The sequence below is a fragment of the Vanessa tameamea genome, chromosome 2 (assembly GCF_037043105.1).
Source record: "Vanessa tameamea isolate UH-Manoa-2023 chromosome 2, ilVanTame1 primary haplotype, whole genome shotgun sequence".
NCBI classification, from domain to species: Eukaryota; Metazoa; Arthropoda; class Insecta; order Lepidoptera; family Nymphalidae; genus Vanessa; species Vanessa tameamea.
This window is the reverse complement of record NC_087310.1, coordinates 4486141-4507912: the sequence shown is the minus strand read 5'-3', so window position 1 is coordinate 4507912 and position 21772 is coordinate 4486141. Positions and strand designations below refer to the sequence as shown.

The 21772-nt window shown below is 31.5% G+C and overlaps 4 protein-coding genes across 4 annotated transcripts; 3 read left to right on the top strand and 1 right to left on the bottom strand.

Moving 5' to 3' along the window:
- The first annotated feature begins 415 nt into the window (after positions 1 to 415).
- On the top strand, positions 416 to 3180 carry LOC113399759 (pancreatic triacylglycerol lipase-like). The gene is made up of 6 exons (XM_026638979.2): positions 416 to 474; positions 561 to 729; positions 1122 to 1270; positions 1862 to 2110; positions 2669 to 3002; positions 3077 to 3180. The coding sequence occupies exons 1-6, from the start codon at positions 432 to 434 to the stop codon at positions 3132 to 3134; spliced, it is 1002 nt and encodes a 333-aa protein (XP_026494764.2). The 5' UTR covers positions 416 to 431; the 3' UTR covers positions 3135 to 3180.
- Positions 3181 to 3597: 417 nt separating this feature from the next.
- Positions 3598 to 8788, top strand: LOC113399760 (pancreatic triacylglycerol lipase-like). Its single transcript, XM_064215194.1, has 6 exons — positions 3598 to 3708; positions 4291 to 4462; positions 4919 to 5064; positions 7266 to 7514; positions 8147 to 8477; positions 8710 to 8788. Exons 1-6 carry the CDS (start codon positions 3666 to 3668, stop codon positions 8765 to 8767), a joined length of 999 nt encoding a protein of 332 aa, XP_064071264.1. The 5' UTR covers positions 3598 to 3665; the 3' UTR covers positions 8768 to 8788.
- A 41-nt stretch (positions 8789 to 8829) lies between these two features.
- Positions 8830 to 12558, bottom strand: LOC113399715 (uncharacterized). Its single transcript, XM_026638910.2, has 5 exons — positions 12284 to 12558; positions 10839 to 10985; positions 10229 to 10321; positions 9614 to 9830; positions 8830 to 9265 (listed from the first exon to the last, which is right to left on the bottom strand). Exons 1-5 carry the CDS (start codon positions 12351 to 12353, stop codon positions 9046 to 9048), a joined length of 747 nt encoding a protein of 248 aa, XP_026494695.2. The 5' UTR covers positions 12354 to 12558; the 3' UTR covers positions 8830 to 9045.
- A 3845-nt stretch (positions 12559 to 16403) lies between these two features.
- On the top strand, positions 16404 to 21083 carry LOC113399714 (uncharacterized). Its single transcript, XM_026638909.2, has 6 exons — positions 16404 to 16565; positions 17377 to 17469; positions 18871 to 19023; positions 19111 to 19200; positions 19365 to 19721; positions 19802 to 21083. The coding sequence occupies exons 2-6, from the start codon at positions 17397 to 17399 to the stop codon at positions 20956 to 20958; spliced, it is 1830 nt and encodes a 609-aa protein (XP_026494694.2). The 5' UTR covers positions 16404 to 16565; positions 17377 to 17396; the 3' UTR covers positions 20959 to 21083.
- Positions 21084 to 21772: the final 689 nt, after the last annotated feature.

The following is a 21772-nucleotide window of genomic DNA, read 5'->3' as shown; positions in this document are numbered from 1 at the left end:
TCAGGTGAGCCTCCTGCTCGTTTGCCACGTATCACATAAGAAAAAAACATTATCTTCCTTAAAATAGCCAAACAAGAAGTCAGTACAGGATTATTGAATACAGAATTATAGAGGAGTAATTTAAAAAAAACTACGTTTCACAAACAGTAGTTCTGTTACCCTAGATAATGGAATAGGTAGTACATGGCAGTCATCCTAAGATATTAAAGAAAAGTTAAGCAATTATGCTTAAGACAAGTGGGTTATTTGGTCCATCTCGAATGTAAAATTTTGTCTCTTACGATATTTGTAATAACACTGTCGATATTTATGTCACGTATTTTCCGGATTATATTGGTGTTTAATGTATTTTTTTATCTAAATTATCAATGATCGATCGTCATTAAGTATTAACACTACAAAAATTATAAAATTTCATTTCTTTTGAAACAATGAAGCGTATAACATTTGTTTTCATTTTGGGCTTATCGGCTGGTAAGTATTTATATAAATTATATAATAGAAAAAAAAAGCTATTAAAAAAAAGTATTTAACCTTTCTACTATTGTAATATTTTCTAGTACTCTCAGCTGATCCTATTATTAGAAAACTAGACCCTTTGCGTTTCCAACATGAAAGGGATGCCAGTGGAAAATATCATTTGGTGGACTTGTGGATGAAATTGAGTGACTTATACCTTACCGCAAGGTATAACCCGACTACATCAAATGTATATCATTTGTTTACAAGGTAAATTGTTTATTTATTTATTAATAAACTTAAATGTATCGAAATATCAGCATAGTTTAATACGTACAAACGATTCAAAGCGCATATAGACGCTAGGCCTAACGCTAGGTATTTCCAAATAAACGCATAACTAGATCGTTGGAAAAATGCGGGGGCAAATAAAAGTATTGCTAAAAAACAAATAAATTGATTCAAAATAATAACAAAATGTTTCCGTACATAATTAACACGTATAATAATAATACAATGACGACACTAGATATATTTTACAAATTAGTAATAATAATCTACGAGTTGACGACTTTTTTGACGGACTTTAGGCTGATTAGAAATAAAGGAATCCACTATAAAAGTTTCTGCAATTACTTAAGTTTTACAATTTGATGTTTCAGACAAAACCCAGTATTAAGTCAACCGTTGCTTTTTAATAATACTGGCCTTCTCCAGTCGTCAAACTTCAATAGTAATAGAAGAACTGCCGTACTCATTCACGGATGGAGCGATAATGTCATTGGGGATTTTAATACGGTCATTGTTCCTGGTTTGTATCGAGACTTTTTGGCTATATTGTAAATAACAAGAATTTTGTATTCTACTCACGCTTGTCACGTCAATAATCAAAATTGAAAACGGGTGAAACTGCGAAACACATCTACTTATCTGATAGTATTATATACTATAAAACTTCTGCGCATGTAACGCTTGGCGATTCTGAAGTATTTGTGTTATTCTGTTTGAGTAATCATACTTTGAATTTTAATTTAAATGAGCTTACATTTGATTTTCTCGCTAAGCTGGAACTATTAAAATCCAACATACCGTCGAGTATTCAGTAATCAATAATGTATATCAATTACTTACATTTTATGAATAGATTTATATCGGCAGGTCATATTTAACTATTTTGGCACTGCAAGAAGTATAAGACAATTGTTACACGTAAATGCGTCGTCATTATTCAACCACGAAACCTAAGGCGTTATATCCCTTGTGTCTCGAATTAAACTCACTTACCGTTTAAAGAACATGGAACACAGCGATTAGACTACAATATAGTATTGATGTTTGGTAGTTGTTTAATTGAAGACTGCACTAATGGGATTTTATTGTTTACTTTACCTTTTATTCGTAGCCCTCCTATCAGCAGAAGATTTAAACGTAATCGCGGTAGACTGGAGCGCCGGTTCCAATACCATTAACTTGCCCGTTCAAATCGAAAACTGCATCGCCTCCGGCCGGGCTGTCGCAAATTTCATTAATTGGCTCAACAAATCCACCGGTTCTACGCCATCACAGTTCCATATTATTGGCCATGGAATTGGTGGTCATCAGGCTGGTTTAGCGGGTAGAAATGTGGAAGGAGATGTTGGATATATAACTGGTATGTGAACTGTTGTCTTTTTAAATTAACATATTCTGTAATGGAGAATGCATGGTTGAATTGTACTATATATAAAAACATACAATTAAAACTAATACAACGATATAAGTTGAAGTTGTTTTTTAAATAAAAAAGGTACTAATTTAATATTTTTAAAATTATTCATAATTTTAGTAACTCAATACAATATTTGACTTATCTACCAACCTTGAATATTATTGAATGATTTAAATATTATGTAACATATATTGTTTACTTAAACTTTCACGGTCAAGTTGATTTATAAAATGTAAATTGACGGCCTCCGTGGTCGAGTAGTGTGTACACCGGTTTTCATGGGTACGCCACTCCGAGGTCCCGGGTTCGATTCCCGGCCGAGTCGATGTAGAAAGAGTTTAGTTTTCTATGTTGTCTTGGGTCTGAGTGTTTGTGGTACCGTCGTTACCTCTGATTTTCCATAACACAAGTGCTTTAGCTACTTACATTGGGATCAGAGTAATGTATGTGATGTTGTCCAATATATATAAAAAAAAAAAAAAAAATATATATTTTTTTCAGCATTGGACCCATCTCTCGTTGGATGGGTTAACCACAACTATCGGTTCCACCCTGACGACGGTGAATACACAGAAGTAATCCATACGAACTGTGCTGTCAACGGATATCTCGCAGATTTAGGCCAAGTAGACTTTTATCCCAATGGAGGGGAATCAATGCCTGGCTGTTCTAGTCATGCGTGTGACCATGCAAGAAGTTACTTCTACTTTGCGGAGTCAATAGTATCTGGAGGCTTCACCGGTAGAGAGTGTTCATCGTACTTCACTGCTATTTTACATATGTGTAACTCACTACCCGGTAGACTGCAAATGGGTGGATTGACGCCCAAGAATGGGTAAGCAACTAAGTTAATTTTAAATATGCTCTAAATAAGGTCGACCATTGTTAATAATTGATTTCTGTTTTCAGACAAACCGGTGTTTACTTGCTCGAAACGAATGCTGCTCCGCCATTTTCACGTGGTTGAATGAAATTAATATAGTATAGAAACTCTATTTTATATATTATTAATTAATAAATGAATTGGGTTTTATGAAATTTGAAGAGTTTAATTTTATGTGTGAGACTTTTTCGGATAGTTCGAATATAAATAGATAGATATCCTTTTCAGAAATTTGCCATTGCCTGTCACCAATAACGAGTTCTTACAGACTTATCCATATTGTTCAATTTACATGACTTGACAAAATAAATATTCACGTAAAACCAGAATTTATTGATTACAAAGTAAATTTAAGTTTTTGGTTATCGTCATATCGAAACAAAATGATGTGCCTGTAATATTGATATTTTTTTTATCTACAACTAAATTTATTACGTTTTAGGGATTAAAATTGCTTGATAACTATTATCGAGGCATTTTTTTATTATATAAGTCACAAAAACATTAAATGACATCATCACGATATTAATAGGATTAGTGTGATCGATTGTTATAACGATATTATTTATTAAAAAGTCTTAGTGTCCAAACGCAGTTTATGTGAACTGCTCTAAGATGCTATCGTTTGTGATACTTTGTTGTGTATCAATATGTTCTGGTAAGCTCTCTTTTATAAATGTTATAAAATTTATTTCCACGTTATTTAATTTAACAATAAGTGTTGAAGAAATAGTTATATGTATAAATAGTAATATATAAACAGCCCTACCATATATTTTCTTGAACACTGATAAATGCTTTAAGCAGCGAAACCTTTACCTAAAAATAGATAGGGTTTTTCAGCATAATTATATTTCTTGCATAATAGTTTGTTTTCTGTGATTGAATATTTATACAGATGCTATTATTTACACTTTGGAAGCATCATTATGATTTTATTATCCGATTTTGAGTCAATGCAGTGAAGTTTAAGCCTTTTTAAACAAAAACATTTTATACAAATTAAAAAAAAAAAACAAAATATTCATGTCTATGCCGTTGACCGTTGAGGAGTTCCATGTACTATGGAACCGATCCTGATGATAGAATCGGGTCACGGTTACAATAAAAATACATTGTCAGCGGAACTGAACCAACCAAAAAAAAGCAAACATTACGTCATTTCGCCCTATATGTTATTTTATTGAAGTTGTTCTTTATTCGAAATTCGAAGTTAATCGATGGATGTTCGTTTTTTTAGCATTACAGTCAAACCAGTTACAAACGAAACTTGATGTTGGGCCACGTTTTCAATATGTGGCCAATTCGAATGGAGATTTTCAAATAGCCGACGTGTGGACAATGTTGAATGATATTTTCAGTGGATCTAAATTTAACCCAGCCGTATCAAATGTTTATCATTTGTTTACCAGGTAACACTAGCTTTGCAACTTTTTAACACTTCCAATTAGTTTTTATTATATATTATATATTACTACTCCACCATACCATTACTATAGTATTAGTCCAGCTTCTTCAGTTACTTCATAGGTCAAGCGATATGGCTGAAGATTTTAAATTCTTGCGAGTCATTACCCACATCGGGAAAGTAGAATAGTATATTAATAAAAAGTTACTTGGCTTATCTGTGAAGCGATTCGAGGTAGCAACTCGTAGTTCCAAAGATAGTAAGGCAATAAGATCGTAAAAGCAAGTAATAAAAACTAATTGGAAGTGATATAACAACTTTCAAATTGGACAGAAAAATTTAGAAAAAGTTTGTATAAGAGACACAATTACTTTCCAGCATTATCACTTTTAGATGGATTATCAACAAAGTAATGAATATTATTTATTTAGATTATAATTAAATTAATACTTTATTTCAGAGAAAACCCTACTCTAAGCCAGCCAATCGTTACTAATCCTGCCTTACTAGCTCAGACTAATTACAAGAACACTAGAAGGACTATTGTCCTCATACACGGATGGATGAATTCAGCTACGTCAGATTTTAATAACGTTCTCGTACCTGGTAAGAAACTAGTGTTGAAATATTTAAGTTTTGTGTACCAATGCGCTTAGATGTAAGATTGAACCCATTAAACAAAAGCGTCGTGGGCAACCACCCGTAACCTCAGTGTCAAAGGGGACTCGCGCTTTCCTTAAAGGACCTTCAAAGTTATGGGTAAAAATTAGAAAAAGAAAACTAACTGAACTGAAAAACGTCTTCTAAAATTTCTAGAACCCTGGATTCAGCTTAGACAGGCCCGATTTTACCCATCTAAACTTTTGGTCTTGCCCCGCCAATAATTAAGAATCGTGAAATTTAGCAAATTAATACCTACTTCGTAATATAAAAAAAAACACATTTTTATTTGAGTAAAGTACTTGAACGTATTTTGTATAGGCAATTGAGTAGTTAAATCTGTTAATTATATAGGTTATGAATTTAGAACCATCACCTATGACGAGCTTCGGTTTGTTTGATTTAAAAAAAAAGTCACACTTGCCTTTTAAAGTATGCATGTTTTACGAGCGACTATCAATAAAAGTCTGGAATAATTATATTTTATAATGATTAATTTTGCAAATCGAATCGATCTTCCCTAAGTCATATGAAATGCTAGGAAAACCCATTTATAAGTCAATACAATTGTTATTTTTAATGCGATATTTACTCCCGAGTTCTTATTAGATACGCATAGTGCGATATTTTTAATTCAACTTATTAAATTTTTCTACCCAATGATATTTTGCCGAGATGGCCCAGTGGTTAGAACGCGTGTGTTAGATTTTGTTATAGAGACTTAATACATTATGTCAGGATATTTTAAGAATAATTTCTATTTCTTTGTTATTTTATTACATTTTAAGGTTATAAGACAAAAAAAGATTATATATGAAACACAGATATTTATTTAGCCATTATAATATCTGTAGTAAACGTAATATTGTATTAATTAATAATTACAATAAAACCAATTACCTTAATCAAAATCAAAATATACTTTAAGTAGGCTTCAAGTAGGCTTTTACAAGCACTTTTGAATCGTCATTTAACAAACTATTTAAAAGTAAAGCCGTACCACCGGTTCGGAATGTAGATTCTACCGAGAAGAACCGGCAAGAAACTCAGTAGTTACTCTTTTTCAATATCCAAAAATACAGTCATGTTAGTTAAATACAATTATACTAACTTTGTATATATAATACTAACTTTGTATATTGATAATTACAAAAACACAATTCATATATTCATCAATAATTTAACAAGCAATAACGATTGTACTATATCACAAAATTATATCGTACCTTAAATGTTAGCACCTTGCTGCTCCAAGAAGAGTAAAGTGTAAAGTAAAAGTAAAGTAAAAAAATGTTTTGTACCGAGCTTCTATCACTTATATAAACCTTACTACAAATCACGTGACTCACAATATTGAACAGAAAAGTCAAAGTATCCTCTTATTTAATATCAATGTTATCAACACAATTCAAAAATAACTTAAATTAAATTATTATTATTACAGAATTGATTAAAACATACAATACATAGTGTAAGCCTTGTTTGTAATTGTCTAATTATTTATTTATTTCTTACTTAATCTGACACGTGCATCTTAACCGATGATTTCGGGTTCAAACCCAGGCAGGCACCACTGAATTTTCATGTGCTTAATTTGTGTTTATAATTCATCTCGTGCTCGGCGGTGAAGGAAAACATCTTGAGGAAACCTGCATGTGTCTAATTTCAACGAAATTCTGCCACATGTGTATTCCACCAAACTGCATTGGAGCAGCGTGGTGGAATATGCTCCAAACCTTCTCCTCAGAGGAAGAGGAGGCCATAGCCCAGCAGTGGGAAATTTACAGGCTGCTAATGAATAAAAAAATAATATTTTCAAATACTTTTATTTTTTCTACTAGACAATTGTCATGTTCTTCAACTATATGTATATTCGAATTTTAATTCAGAATATGACTCTCGGACACACTGTAAATTTAATATCATATATTGTAGTATATTGAATTCCCTTTAATTGGTATTGAGTTTTTTGTTCTATTGATTTTTACTCAATTGTGCATTAAAGGTACCCAAAGGTTTTCTAGGAGTTTGTTCGGAAGATCCAATGACGTCTATTACATTTCCCATAATGTAAAAAAAATTATTACTTATAATTGATATCTGGAAATTTTCCCGTTCAATGCTATTAATATTTTTATTTTTTATAGTGCTCTTGGCTGCTGAAGATCTAAATGTCATAGTAGTGGATTGGAGTGCTGGAGCTGATTCCTGGAATTATAGAGAAGTAAATCAAAATTGTATTCTATCCGGCGCAGCGGTGGCACGGTTCATTAACTGGTTGAATGGGGCTAGTGGTTCAACGATTGCTCAGTATCATATTATCGGTCACGGAGTCGGTGGACATCAAGCTGGTATTGTAGGAAGAAATTTAGGTCGTCAAGTGCCATATATTACTGGTAAGAATCTTTCTTATATTAATACAATTGAATATACCAAGAATAATCGTTACATTGGACAAGGTCAGATTTGCTAATACAGCTAGAATTTTTTGGTTTTATTTTTTATAAATGATATTATTTACAAGATTTTTGTTCCTATTAATTTATAAAGCAGCCTGAATAATCTGCCACACACACGTCAATCGAACTACTTATATCTTATCCTTTTGGAGCTTTTAGAGCTGTTCGAGTTTCCAAGCACCAATGTTCTTAAACGGAGAGGAGGCCGAACATTTTTTTTTGGGTTGTGGTAAGCGAGCGGTCAAATGGGTAACCTGATGGCTTACCATCTAGGCTACCTATAGAAATTGTCGCCCTGACAAATATTAACCATTTCTTATATAAACAATGCGCCACTACCTTTTGAACTGAGATATTGTGTCCTTGTAACTATACTTACACTGAATAACTTACCCTTTAAACTGGAACATAACGAGACTAAGTATAATTGTGTGACGGTGAACTATATGATGAGTGGGTCGTACCTACCCAGACGGACTTGTACATAATCCCTACCATCATGTAAAATAGTCTAATAGCTAGTATCAGTGAAATATTTTCTGTTTGGTTACATTACATAAATTTTTCAGCCCTGGACCCAGCACTCATTGGATGGGTTAACAATATTTTCCGTTTCTGGCCTTCCGATGGATTGTATACTGAAGTAATTCATACCAATTATGGTATTTATGGCCATCTAGGTGACCTTGGTCTAGTTGATTTCTATCCTAATGGAGGTATTTCAATGCCTGGTTGCAATTCGAACGAATGTGATCACGCTAGAGGTTTCCATTACTTAGCAGAATCTATTACATCTGGAGGATTCACTGGAAGGGAATGTATGAATTATTACGCTGCTGTTTTAAAGTTATGCTATGGACCAAAAACTTTAAGAATGGGTGGACTCACTCCTAAAACTGGGTATGATTTATATTTTGTTAAATTTTAATCTATTCTTATATTGTAAATACGAAATAGACTCTGTAAAAACGTTTGCTACAACCTTACAACTAAACATAGCTAAGGCTTGGGTAAAGAAAGCCTACATATGAATTACAGAATTTACAGGGAAAATATTCAGCGGTACAATTCGTGTAGGTAACACCTAATTTTTAATGTTGAATTTCTATTTTATTTGTTATTTTGATTACAGAGAAACTGGCGTCTATTTGCTCGAGACGAACGCATCTCCTCCATTTTCCCAAGGATAATTTCACGTCACAAAGTGTCACACATACAGAGTGTTTTGTTAAAAAAAAAGTTTTTATTAAGATATTAAATAAAACATTTTATTTTTATCCATATTACTTTATTATAGTTATAATTATCAAACATAGGTCAACTAACTAATTTTATTATTAAAGCAATAAATAGGAGAAAGTATATCGCTGACTTTTTATAAAAGAGCGTTAACAAGTTGGCAAGCTGAAGTTAATCTATGAAATGCCTTCTTTGTACTTAAATATACATAAATTTAATCATAAAATTATCACAATTGATTTGGATGTTTTAAATATTTTGGTGCTCTTCTCTGAGAAGTCTCCTGTTCTGTAGTTGGTTTTAATGTGGTTGTTTCATTTTTTCTCAACGGAAGATCTAGAAGGCTGCCGAGAAATGCAACACTCTGCTCCGCTGTCTGGTAGATATTTATTAAAAATGATTCTGCGTCAAAAGTGTTGCTGTTTTCCGTCGTTGTTTCTTCTGTAGTTCTGTAAGTATTTGTAAGTAATATTAAGATGGACCGATAAGATGGACAGATATCGTAACAAGTCTAAATTTGTTACGATATCTGAAGACATATTTCAAATGTGGGTAAGCCAGAGAAAAGAAAGAAATTGTCCGTTCTCTTATATTCAATAAATTATATCATTCACTATAAATGAATTACATCGTTCAGTTTCTTCAGTTATTCAAATGATATAAAGTATTGCGCTTGAAATTTGAAATCGGCGTTTCTCAAGTAAACTTATCTATTATTTGACGTAAACTTCTGAACGTAAAACGTTATGTAGCTAGTCAATAGTTTTATTTTAAGCTGTTCTGAGTTATTGACTTACTCTTCAGGCTCCGCCGGTGGATCTTCCATTTCCATGCCACCTGCACTAGATTTGAAGCATCCAATCGGGAACTCCAATTGACTTTCTCCAAGTAACCTTGGCTCTAGCTCGAGACAGCCCCGTAGACCGTCAGAAGTAGGAGCTAGGTCACTGAATTTTGCACATACTTGCGCAAATTTGCCAAATACTTCGAGACATATTGGTGCTGGATTTTTGCCTAAAATATTATTAATATAAATTGTTATGTTGCTTTTGTCTATATATAAATTATAAATAACTTGAAAAAGTCTCTAACTATTTTGAACGAATGTAAAATTCTGAGATTGGCGCGCTTAAACAATCAGCGTATAGATTTTAAGTAAATGGTATGTCTTTTATGTATACGTTACTGTTATATGTAAAGAAAAAACTTAGAAAATATATTTATAAATGTGGAGATTGAGCATGATGAGCTCTTACTATATATTGTAAAATGCTTAACATATAAAATACTATACAATATACCTACATTAAGTATCCTTCTCAAATGTGATAGCAGTTATGAAGAATCGGTTTAATACTTTTCGTATAAATCAGAAAAAAACAAATAGGCAAACCATTAATTTATTACATTACCTTGAATCCTAGAAGAGTGTAGGAGATTTTTTCCATACGAGACGTTAACTGAGAACCCGTCTTCGGGTGATAAGTATTTCATGTGAACGCAACCTGAAATGCATCAAATACATTAGTATGTGAATGCTCTATTGTACTTGGAGCAATTATGTACGATTTTAATGAAAGGATTAAAAGAAGGCGTCAAAATTAATCCGATCAGATTAGAACACATTCACATCAGATAGGATCACTGACCCGATGGTAAACTTGGCTGGTAATTTATTTCCATCATCCCCAAATAAAATGAACAAAGTTAAGTGATTGACATTCAATTACAAAACTCACCTTTACCTGGTGGTAGGGCTTTGTGCAAGCTGACCTGCTTAGGTACCATCTCATCAGAAATACTACCGCCAAATAGCAATACTTAGCACTGTTATATTCCGGTGAAGAGTTAGTGAGTCAATTTAACTACAACAACAAGGGACATAACATTTTAATTCCCGAGGCTAGCAATGTCAGAAATGGTTAATATCTTTACAGCGCCAATTTCTATAGTCAGTGGTGACCACTTACCACTAGGTGGTTTATTTGCCTATCCGCCTACCTATATAGTAAAAAAACATACCTGGTCCTCCAAGGTCAACAAATGTTATGTTAAAATCAACACAACAGACGCATGCCGGTCCTTTGCACATGCAATTTCTATTTGGTTGGTCATTCCGTAACTCCGGCACCTCTATCAGCTTCTTCCCATCGTCCCAGTCAAGGTAATCTGTGCATAGTTATTCTATCATTAAATTTTAATAAATGTAAATGACAGGTTCTGAAATAAAATCCGAAGATTGGGTTCAATGAGGTACTTCTTAGAGGGGTTTATGTCCAGACATGAAATAACACGGGCTGTAGTGTTATTCTATAATAAGAAACTCGAAAGTCACCGCAGAATTCGAATGTGAAATTAATGTAATATGCGACATTGACTTCTGAATCTATATTAAATATATAAAATTAGAAAATGTATTAACTGAAATCTAGTTTTATTAATGATGTCAGTCTAAAAGTCTTGGGCTTATTCTGTACTTTCACGTGACGTGTTCCTTTCACTTAAACGTCATCGGTCATTGTATTCGGTCACTTGGACAATAAGATAAGTCGTTAACCCTTTGTAGATATTACATAAACGTAAGTGCGTACGGTTAGATAACTAGTAACTTACGTTACAAAAACTTAACAAATAAATTCGTTACCAAAAAGTGTTGCTGCAACTACGATGATACACTATATGCAATTAACGATCCGCACTGATTTAGCATAAGTGCGGAGTTTCATATAATTAAATATATATATTAATTTAGCACACGCCATAGAACGTCAAGCTTCTTACATGGACGCACGTTTTATTTTTGACTTTATCAATAACTATTATAAGCATTATCTTACAAAAAAATTAAATGAAATGTATACATCATTTCTCATCGCGATTGCCTTTATCTATTCGGTCAAAATAGCGAACTATACATTACTATACAATCTTATATTAACATAAACTTTAGATGTGTATATCTATACCTATACGCAGTTGGACACTTTATTTGAAATATGTACGTAGTGGCAAAAAAAAAAAAAAAGATACTCTAAAATACTAATCAGTTTAATAGAGACATTCAATTAATGTTTATATATTTGTTTGTAACCGATTAATATATCTTATATTTTATAAGCAACCAGACGAATATAAAATAAATGAATTAGGTATTCTTAACAAAATGACGGCTTATATTGAGTAAATATTATTGAAAGTTGAAACGGTGATGTTTTAAAATCAATTTAATTATAAAAAATATTTGCTACAATCCATATAAATAAAACCACCAAGCAAAAATGAACAATATTATACGATTAATAAATATTATCTAAAAGCTGAGCAATTTTAATTTCCAAATAATAAAAAAAAAATAAACACATATTCTACGTCCCGCTTTAGAACTCATTAAACAATTAAAATAAAACAAAAAAGGATCGTCACTATTATTCAATCAATCAAAACAAAAAAGGCAAGGCAATACTCACCTAAAATACTCGCACTGTTCGCAAATGCAAATAAAGCAAGAAAGAGCGAAAGCGTCACTTTAGCCGACATGTCGTGATATGAGGAACGATGAAGAAAAAATAATGTATTTAATGTAAGTCTTGATTCGTTTCGAAAGAGGCGAGCGTCGCCAGCGCCGAGTCTACACTGGTCCTTTCCTCGGATCTCAGCCGGTTTCTCCACACTCACAATAGAAGGTGAAATTGAAAATAAAGCATAACGCTGTAAAGTAATGATAGCACCAATGAGGTGCACCGAGAAAGCTAGAAAGGATCTAATCATAAACCTAATTTATAAATTACGTTTAAGATATTTAATAGATATACATCTATACGCGTTCAATGAGACTTGATGATTGCATGTTTATTGTAACTGCATTCCAATGAAAAAAAAAACACTACGGAAATCATGAAATATTAATATTCCTGGAACTTAACAGTATTAAATGCTATTTAAAATACAATCGTAATAAGGTTTTAGAAATTGATTTCGGCTTTCACTGATCATACATAATATGTACGGCGTACGTTCAATACGAAACATACTCATATTACTTCTAAACTATATATTTATGTTAAATGGATCACTTGTGTGGTTGAACATGCTAATTTCTATAATGACTGGTACGGTTTGAATTATTTGTTTTGATTTAGATTTTATATTTATTAATAAAGACTATGGGTTATGTATGTATTTACAGTACGATCGGGTGAAATTGCGAAGCGTAAGTACACCATATACTGTACACCTTCATCTGGTTTCGACTAAACTAAAACTTCATCGAGCTGCATTTTCTGGTATCAGTTGGCATTACATGGAAATGGTCTCGTTTATTAGCATAGATATTCTAAATTAAATGCGAGGGTCTTATCGCGTGATTAAATACTACTGTAATATAAACTGCATAAATAAAGTGGTTTTGTAACATGACTTTCTAATTTTATCAACATTCATTATATTATTTATTAGCAAGGAGGTTTTATTTTGGATTAATATACTATAAAAAGTAAACATACATTTATGATCTTATCAAAATGAAGTATAGTTTTATTTTGTAGTCTATTACAATGTTATCTAGGACGTATAGTGACATCTTCTTATAATACGTCTTACTGGCTACGGTTCACCCTGCGTGCGCTCCGCGATTTTTCTAATTCGTTTATTCAATGTTTTAATATTCTAGATGAATTCAACTGAACTAATTTAGAATATTAGTTCTTATTAGAAAAAAAAAAATCAGCGACAATTAACATTTCGGCTAAAAATTACAATGTTAGTTGATTTAATAAATTGCTCGGATCGTTTTCTGTCCTACGATATACTCGTATAAAATACCGTAAATAATATGCAACTTACAAAACATAGATCCAAAGCTCGAATGTAAACTGATACAGTATCTAACTACAATAGATGTTATATCATATTTCTAGAAGAACCATAATTAAAATTCTTTAGCAATCACTTGAACGGAACTACGTTATGTTTTTTTCTCTATCTGGTAACATGAATATTAAATTTTTAAATAACCAGCTGAGTGTAAGCACACGGCGAGGGTTCAGTACACTTTTATTTCTGTTTAATTTTTATAGTACATGTTGGACTAGCGAATGGGCCAAATGATGGTAAGTGGTCACAACTGAAATATTAGAAATTCTTACGAAGAACTTGAAAGTTGGGAAACAAATCGCCAACTTAACGCTTCTGCCATAGTTACTTATAGTCCCAAAATAAAAAAGAAATCATTGTCAGTTTCTGGACTTAAGAAAGCCATAATTAATGTATATATTTTGGTTATGTATAATTTATGTATGTACTATAAAATGAAAATAATAAATTATGCCATACAACGGTACCAAAGGCAACGATGGGTCCTCCTATGGAACGCTCCATAAATATATCTAATAGCGTTACTGGAACGCATATAGTCAAGTGCAGCTCGCTCCACTAGCCCACATCGAGGTCAATGAACAGACTTTAAGATTGAATTGAAAATAGATCCAGCTTTTACTAGTTTCACCGAACACGAAGACGAAGTACACGAAATAACTTATAAATTTAATTTAGTACCTACAAGTATTAGTTACTTATGAGTACTACGTTTAAAAAAAGTAATTTTGTTTTTTTCGTTTGATTGTAGTTAAATAAAGACATGATAGGAAATAAAAAATACTAACGACCCGGCTTCGCACCTGACTTATCATTAGTGCGTTAAAGGCATTATGCTTTCATCATTGAAACTCTTTTAAGGTAATGTTTACTAAAATAAAATGTATTAATTATTAAGAGTTTAGTTTCAGTTAAGACCACAGACTGTAAAAATAGTAATTGTAAGTTGATATTTTTTTATTTTCTAAAATAGAATAATTATTTATTTCGATTTAAATTATTTAGGGTATTGCTAATTACAAGAGTAATGATATCAATGTTATTAACATACAACCGAGATGGTCCAGTAGCTAGAAAATGTGAATTTTAATCTATGGCGGCGCTTTTAAGCCCGGGTAAGTAATGCTGAGTTTTGATGCGATTAATTTGTATAAAAAATTAATCTCGTGTAATACCCATGTAACGAACAACATAAAAAACAGCGTGGCGGAATAATATTCAAGCCTAAAAACGCAACATTAACATAATACTATGTATCATAATATTTATCGCTTTAAAAGTTATGGAGTCAGTTCGAAAAACAAACATAACTCCGAGGTGACTTTCTCCTGTAGAAAGTGACCCGCGCGTCGATAACGAGCGCTTGTCTGTGGGTGCAACAAGCGGACGTTATGCGCCTAAAATGAAATGGTCCTTAAGCGTTTTATACCAAAAGGATAATAAGTTTAAATTTAAGAAATTAACTGAGTTTATTAAACACAGTAATTATATATATAAGCCTGGATAACAGAATATTATCGTAATTACAGTATTTTTGCGTATTAATGTTTACGCATGTGAAATAATTATAAGAATTAGTTTTAAAATATATTCTTTTTTTATTAATACACGTTGTGATTTACACAACGTTTATAATTTGATTAAAGGTTTTATTGAATGAGGCGTTTTCATAGAATTTTCTTTTAGTATTTTTACAAGAAATTGCTCGATAATTTAATTATCATTTCAACACATGAAAATGAAAGAGTTTTAAGGGGCTACTCGAATGTAAACGAAGTGTATCCTCGTTTTATTGTAATCCACATTGAATTTCAGCCACGGAAGTTAATTTTAAGGAGCTAGAACAGCGTATGAGTCCACAAGTGTGCCCCAGTGCAATCTTTATTTCCTAAATTTTATAATGCGATTGTAAGGCGACTGGAGGGCGATTAGGCGCACGACGACTTACATTACTTACAATGCGCAAGAGCGTAACACTGCCAATACTTGACCTACAAATTTTACATCGCTTTTATAAAATATTAACTACTTCAACCTACTAGACAATCGAGGCAGTTAATATTGTAAGGTACAGTTGGTTTGTATGTATAATTATATATACATATTATCAAACGCCTTAGTTCATGAATTATAAAAAAAATACCTAATTATGTTCAGATATATAATTAATGAGCTATTTATACATATATCTTTATTCAGTTTTTATTTGTTTGTTGTCATAATAGTAATTATTAGCCAAATCATATGTAGTAGTGTAGTGTATAAGTCGAAATTAATTGGACAAGTTCGAAAAGTAACCGCTTTGCCGCCGCCGACCAATACTCGTCAGCCATACTATATCCGAGATCAACGCTCTTTTGACGAACGTTCTAGAATTTACCACGATTGGAGCCTTTTCTTCGAATGGAATAAAATAATTTTCAAAAAAGATGAACTAACATGGCGTTTATTTTTTAAATTTGATTTAGAAACTACGTATTAGGTACGTTTCTATGTACATATGTACATTTATAAGAGGAGTTTATTATTTTATGACATGATTTTTCCTTATTGTTGATATTCATTCATTTTCTTTCGGTAAACTTATTATTATACTAATATGAGTGCGTGACGCTACTTCCACAAAAGCGGTCAATTGCTTTCTCCTGTCCTTTACGAATCGTTTGCGAGTGAAAGAGACGGCGGGTTTCCTTTCTCGTCATACGTTTCACATTTCTCTGTGTTGGAGTTATATGGAATCAGTTGTAACACCGGCGTGGTTCGTTTTAGGGCTAGTGTTTCTAGTAATTATAATTTAATTGGCTGTGAACGCTCAACCAGGTGACTGGTGGCGATCGATTTTATCGATTTTGTGACACGTAACAGACGACTTACAGGGTGAGTATCATAAAAAATATTTTTTTTTTGTTATTTAATTTTATTTATAAAGTTCCTTTTGGGCTAATCAATGAAGAAATAAAAAAAATATATATAAACATAACAATCAAAGTACTTCGTTTGTTTTTTAAATACAGAAGTTTTTATTTCTGCCTCATAGTAAAGACTTCAACGAGTTTTAAGTTATGCCCGGTAGAGGTTTTTCGATACATAAATTGTGATAATATTTATATTTTATTTTACTTAATAAGCTTAAATATGTTCATAGGTAATTTAATTATTAGTTGCTATATATATTACATAAAATATGATATTATTATCTTAAAAATAAGATTTACTCATATAATCAAAGAGAATATTAAACATACAAAATCATTATCTCGATGTATTGGTGGAAACGCGATATTTTTTTACTAAAATTTCATAATATTTATAATAAATTCTGTATCTGTTTGAATATTCACACTTTGTATATGCGAGTTTTGTTCAAGATGTTCTGTTTGATATTCACATAAGTGTTACCTATGTATATATTTTATATATTGTCTTAGTATATGAAATGTTGTAAACATGGAAAGACAGCAAAATTCATATTATGTACAAATCTTACGAAAAATAACTTTTATTATGAATTAATTATTACATAATGAGGATATTATATTTAAGCTTAATTATATGTTTTAAACTTTTCATTATATTTTAAGTAAGTTAAGATAATAGTACTAATTTATATTTTTTATATATTCAATAATTGCATAAAGTATTGGCTAAGAATTTTTTTATTTAATTTGTTTTTTTTTTTTGTTTTCAGACAGGGGTTGGGTCTTCAAAATGAAGCTCTCCCTTGTGTTTGAGCTTCTACTAATATTTGTTTTACTTGCATTTGCAGCCTCTAAGAATATAGGTAAGACAATGTATTACTCATATAAACATATTTAGCTTAAAATGTTCCTAGTTCTCATTTTGGAAAAAAAAAATTTTGTTTATTTTTATTTAAGCCTCTTTAATTCCTTAGTAATAAAAGTAATAAGAGAGTTTTTCTCTAATTTTAACTAAGGACCTCTCAACGAGTAATGGCCTGCTCCATCCCACTCCATTTTTTCTGTCTTGATCTATTCTCCTCCAGTCTTTGTTTAGGAATTTAAAAATTTTGAAATAAAAAAATATGAGCGGTATTAATTATCTTACTATTAGGTTGATCGAATTGATAAAATGAACCAAAAATTTATGTTACACTATTTAAACAGGTACATTAATTTTATTTTAAGAGCATCTATACTAATATTATAAATTCGAAAGTAACTTTGTTTGTCATATTGCTATCTCGTCGAAACCACTAAACCAAATATGATGAAATTTGGTATATGCAAGGTTAAACTTCAAGGAATAACAAAGGCTACTTTATTTTTGCCACGGGCGACTTCTAGTTTTATATATATACTCAAACCCGTATATAGATTACGCTAATAAAATTATTAAAAGTCGTTATTTCATTTCATAATTATTATATTTATCATGCAATGCAAATATTTTATTTATACTTATTTATATAAACACTTATGTACAGCTTCTGCAATAATAAAAAATTTAAAGTCAATTAAAATTAGTATATGTTATAGATGAAGACGTCTATATATATATCGGTTAATGTCAATTAGTTTTGCAAGAGAATTGAAAAATTGAATTAACAATTATGAAAGGTTTTCTTTTCGTATCAACGACTTAAAAATCATTAATTGTAATATTCACCGTTCGGTCACTAAATTCCATACAAAAAATTCTTCCGCGTTTTATCATGAAAGTATTACAAAAATGTATCAAATGTTTCAATTCATTAAGTTTTTTCTCTTTTAAAAAGTCTAGCGTGACTTACAATAGACTAACACATTTCGCAGTATGAGATACTAAAAATGAGTTGGGATCATTTATTCTACTGATTTATAATACGCAATGTTACAATTTGTTGTAGAATTATACCTTGTTTAGGAATACAATATTTAAATTAACCCTCTTCCTTATTTAAATATTTTACAATACAATTACAATATATTATGAATAATTATAATAGTCTGAAATAACAAATCCTATGTCTAGGTTAATTTTGTATTTTAATTAACATTTTCCAAATATTATAAATTAAAATTTTACAAAATTTACCCTCAATTCAGATACCTATTACGATATTATTTTCCTATTACGAACGTGATTTGTTATTTTTGAAGTCACTACATTTATTCATATATTTTTATTTGCAGATCTATATTTTTTACCATATTTTCTTATATAAAATTTAAAATATTTTTAGGTCGTCAAAAAAGTCATAAAAAAGGGATTCAGAAAGCAAATGACGGCATACCGATAGAGGACAACAGCATCAACAAATACTGCAAATGTTCAGAGGCGTATTGTAATTGTTGCAGAGATTTTGCAGTTCCTGTTCTAAATCTAAATGGGCCAGGTACGATTCATACGCCTTAATATAACTAAATTGATTGACATTGAACATGTCTTGAAACATTTATAATATATCTTGTTTTCTTTTCAGGATGTGCTTCGTTAATGTATTTGAATGGCGACAAAATGTCGGTTTCGTTAAGTTTCGGCAATAAAGTAATTACAAACCGAACACTTTCAAGTAAGTCAAATAGAAATTATTTAGTACATCAAATTACGTTTAAGTTACGGCCGAATTTTTTATCCGTTTTGACAAACTTTCTATACAAAAAATTTAAAATATGCAAAGAAATTCTTCAAATTAAAATTAACTGGTAACCAATAAAACTTTTATTTGTTTCATAGGTCGCAGACCTAGTCCAGTTTGCATGCCTCTTCCCGGAGGTGTTTCAAAGTTTTGTGGACGAGTTTATAATATCGCGAGAGCTGGAGAAGAATTCAGAGCCTGTCTTGGATTGGAACTTCAAGCTAAAAGTACAGTAGAAGCAGCAGTCAGAGTATCCTGCTTCAAGTTTGGACCGAGAGGTGTTATTTCTGAGCCTGCCGATCCATTGCCTCTCGTGCCCCAAGACGAAAAGGTTACTGATGATGATGATGACGACGATGATGATGATGACGATGACGATGACGATTTTGGACTCGAGGCAGATGATGACGACGATGATGATGATGAAGAAGACGACGATGATGATGACGATGATGGTATTTAGTTACTGCTATATAGTTTCTTCTAATTTTCTTGTGTACATTGTCATTATCCTAATGCTATGTATTATTTTTAGGGGGACTTGATGCTGTCAACGATGTAGATAGTGCAGACTATACGGGTTTCAGTTTATTGGGGGAAGACCTTTTAGGAGGACTGTTTGGCTCAGGATCAGGTGGTAAAAAAACAAACAAAAATAAAAACAAGCAAGCCCCGTGGCCTTCAACGACGACAACAAGACGTCCCCGTCCCAATCGCAGAACCACAAGAAAACCTACTACTAGAACTACTACACCAAGAACTACAGTCACGCGGACTACTACTGTAAGGGTTCGTCCCGTCAATCGTAGACCAACACGTAGACCCGTTCGAAGACCAACAAGACGAACACCAACTGTTTCTACTACCTTAAATGTTGAAAGCACTACTTTACCAACAATATCTACGACAATAGAACCAAGTACTTTAGTGGATTTAAAAATCCCCATCAATGAGCCATTGGATAGCTCTCAAAACGTCGAAGAACACCAGGTTATACCAATAACTGAAAAACCTTTAACTTATTTTGTGTCAACCACCACTAAAAGCGATACTACCTTTGAAGATCCCGGTCTAGAAATGTCTTTGGCTCATATAACTGGTCAACTTTCTATTTTGCCCGTCACTCAATTAATACCCACCGACATGAAAGAGTCAAGTGCGCAAGTAGTCAATAATGATGATATGAATTTCGAAAAAGTGGAAACAGTTACTTCTAAGCCGCATTCAACCATTCCTTTTGCTACTACAGTGGATGATGATAATACTGAGGAAATGGTTCAAATCGTTCAAACACTAGATTCTCATTCAGAAGAACATGCCGCTGATAGTGAAAATGTGGTAGATCAAACGAGATCACACAAAAATGAACCAAGTCACCACTACGAAGGACTTTCATTGCCAAAAAAGAAGCATCGAGGAGGACCGTTTCGTTTAGGTGATTTAGATGTCTTGGATTTGACTGGCATTGGTGAAAGTGTTGGACACCAACTAGGAATATTTGGTAAACATAAGAGACAAAATAAAAATAAAGTTTTTAAGCCTCAAAACATAAAAGGTGTTAATGACTATGACGATATGCTCGGACTCGATGCTTTGAGTGATTCAATTGGTTTACCAGATATAGACGATTTGAGCAGAAAAGACAGGAGACGACAAAACAAAATGATGCGAGGATTATGGCCGCAATCATGAAAAAAATGTATTAGATCTTAATCTTAGTTTATTATTTATTTCACCACCTTAATTTATTGTCATTGTAAATAGTAATCATATGTAAGAAATTATTTATTTTCTCAAAAAAGTAAAAAATTAAAAAATACACTTTTGTTTCTTTACCTTTACAGAAAAATATAGGCTTTTAAGTGTAGTTTCATCATATCATACATTTTTTACTAACGTTAACATTTTTTAAAAACTTTTTATATATAATAAATGTTTAAATAATAATTGCTGTTGTACATTGCAATGATTTTTTTTAACTAGTTGAGATACTCTCCTCTTAGATAAACTACAGAATGACTTTTAACAACCAAAGAGTTAATTAAAAAAAATCAAAAGTTAGTATAAATAAAATTTTAATACAATTGTTAAATACAGTAATACTTTATTATTAAAAATATTACTGTTATTAAAATAAAGCTCTTTGTAGTTTAGCATACAGTATCTATTCAATCAATTGATCCATTGGATTTGAGTTATTAAGACGTAATGATAAAAAAATGATACTTCATTTAAAAACAAATATCTTCTCAATTAATAAAAATCATACAAAGAAATACGGCAATATTTTATTTACAAACAAAACAGTAAAATAATGTAGGTATATATATAAAGAGATTACTAGTAGATGTGGATGAGAAATATTGTACGGTGATAACATAAAATTAAGATAAAAAACTATAATTTGATTACGTATCAACATTGACAGATAATGTTTCTATATTTAATAAGGTTTATTACCAATTTGAATAGTTTTTAGATTACGTTATTTGCTATTGGACTATTT

Coding starts and splice junctions, on each gene's coding strand:
- LOC113399760 (XM_064215194.1), top strand. CDS start 3,666: ATGCTATCGTTTGTGATACTTTGTTGTGTATCAATATGTTCTG. Junction 3,709..4,290: donor TTGTGTATCAATATGTTCTG/GTAAGCTCTCTT, acceptor TCGTTTTTTTAG/CATTACAGTCAAACCAGTTA. Junction 4,463..4,918: donor GTTTATCATTTGTTTACCAG/GTAACACTAGCT, acceptor ACTTTATTTCAG/AGAAAACCCTACTCTAAGCC.
- LOC113399715 (XM_026638910.2), bottom strand. CDS start 12,353: ATGTCGGCTAAAGTGACGCTTTCGCTCTTTCTTGCTTTATTTGCATTT. Junction 10,986..12,283: donor GAACAGTGCGAGTATTTTAG/GTGAGTATTGCC, acceptor AACTATGCACAG/ATTACCTTGACTGGGACGAT. Junction 9,266..9,613: donor CCACCGGCGGAGCCTGAAGA/GTAAGTCAATAA, acceptor AAATACTTACAG/AACTACAGAAGAAACAACGA.
- LOC113399714 (XM_026638909.2), top strand. CDS start 17,397: ATGAAGCTCTCCCTTGTGTTTGAGCTTCTACTAATATTTGTTTTACTT. Junction 17,470..18,870: donor TGCAGCCTCTAAGAATATAG/GTAAGACAATGT, acceptor AAATATTTTTAG/GTCGTCAAAAAAGTCATAAA. Junction 19,722..19,801: donor CGATGATGATGACGATGATG/GTATTTAGTTAC, acceptor TATTATTTTTAG/GGGGACTTGATGCTGTCAAC.
- LOC113399759 (XM_026638979.2), top strand. CDS start 432: ATGAAGCGTATAACATTTGTTTTCATTTTGGGCTTATCGGCTG. Junction 2,111..2,668: donor AGATGTTGGATATATAACTG/GTATGTGAACTG, acceptor TATTTTTTTCAG/CATTGGACCCATCTCTCGTT. Junction 3,003..3,076: donor GGATTGACGCCCAAGAATGG/GTAAGCAACTAA, acceptor TTCTGTTTTCAG/ACAAACCGGTGTTTACTTGC.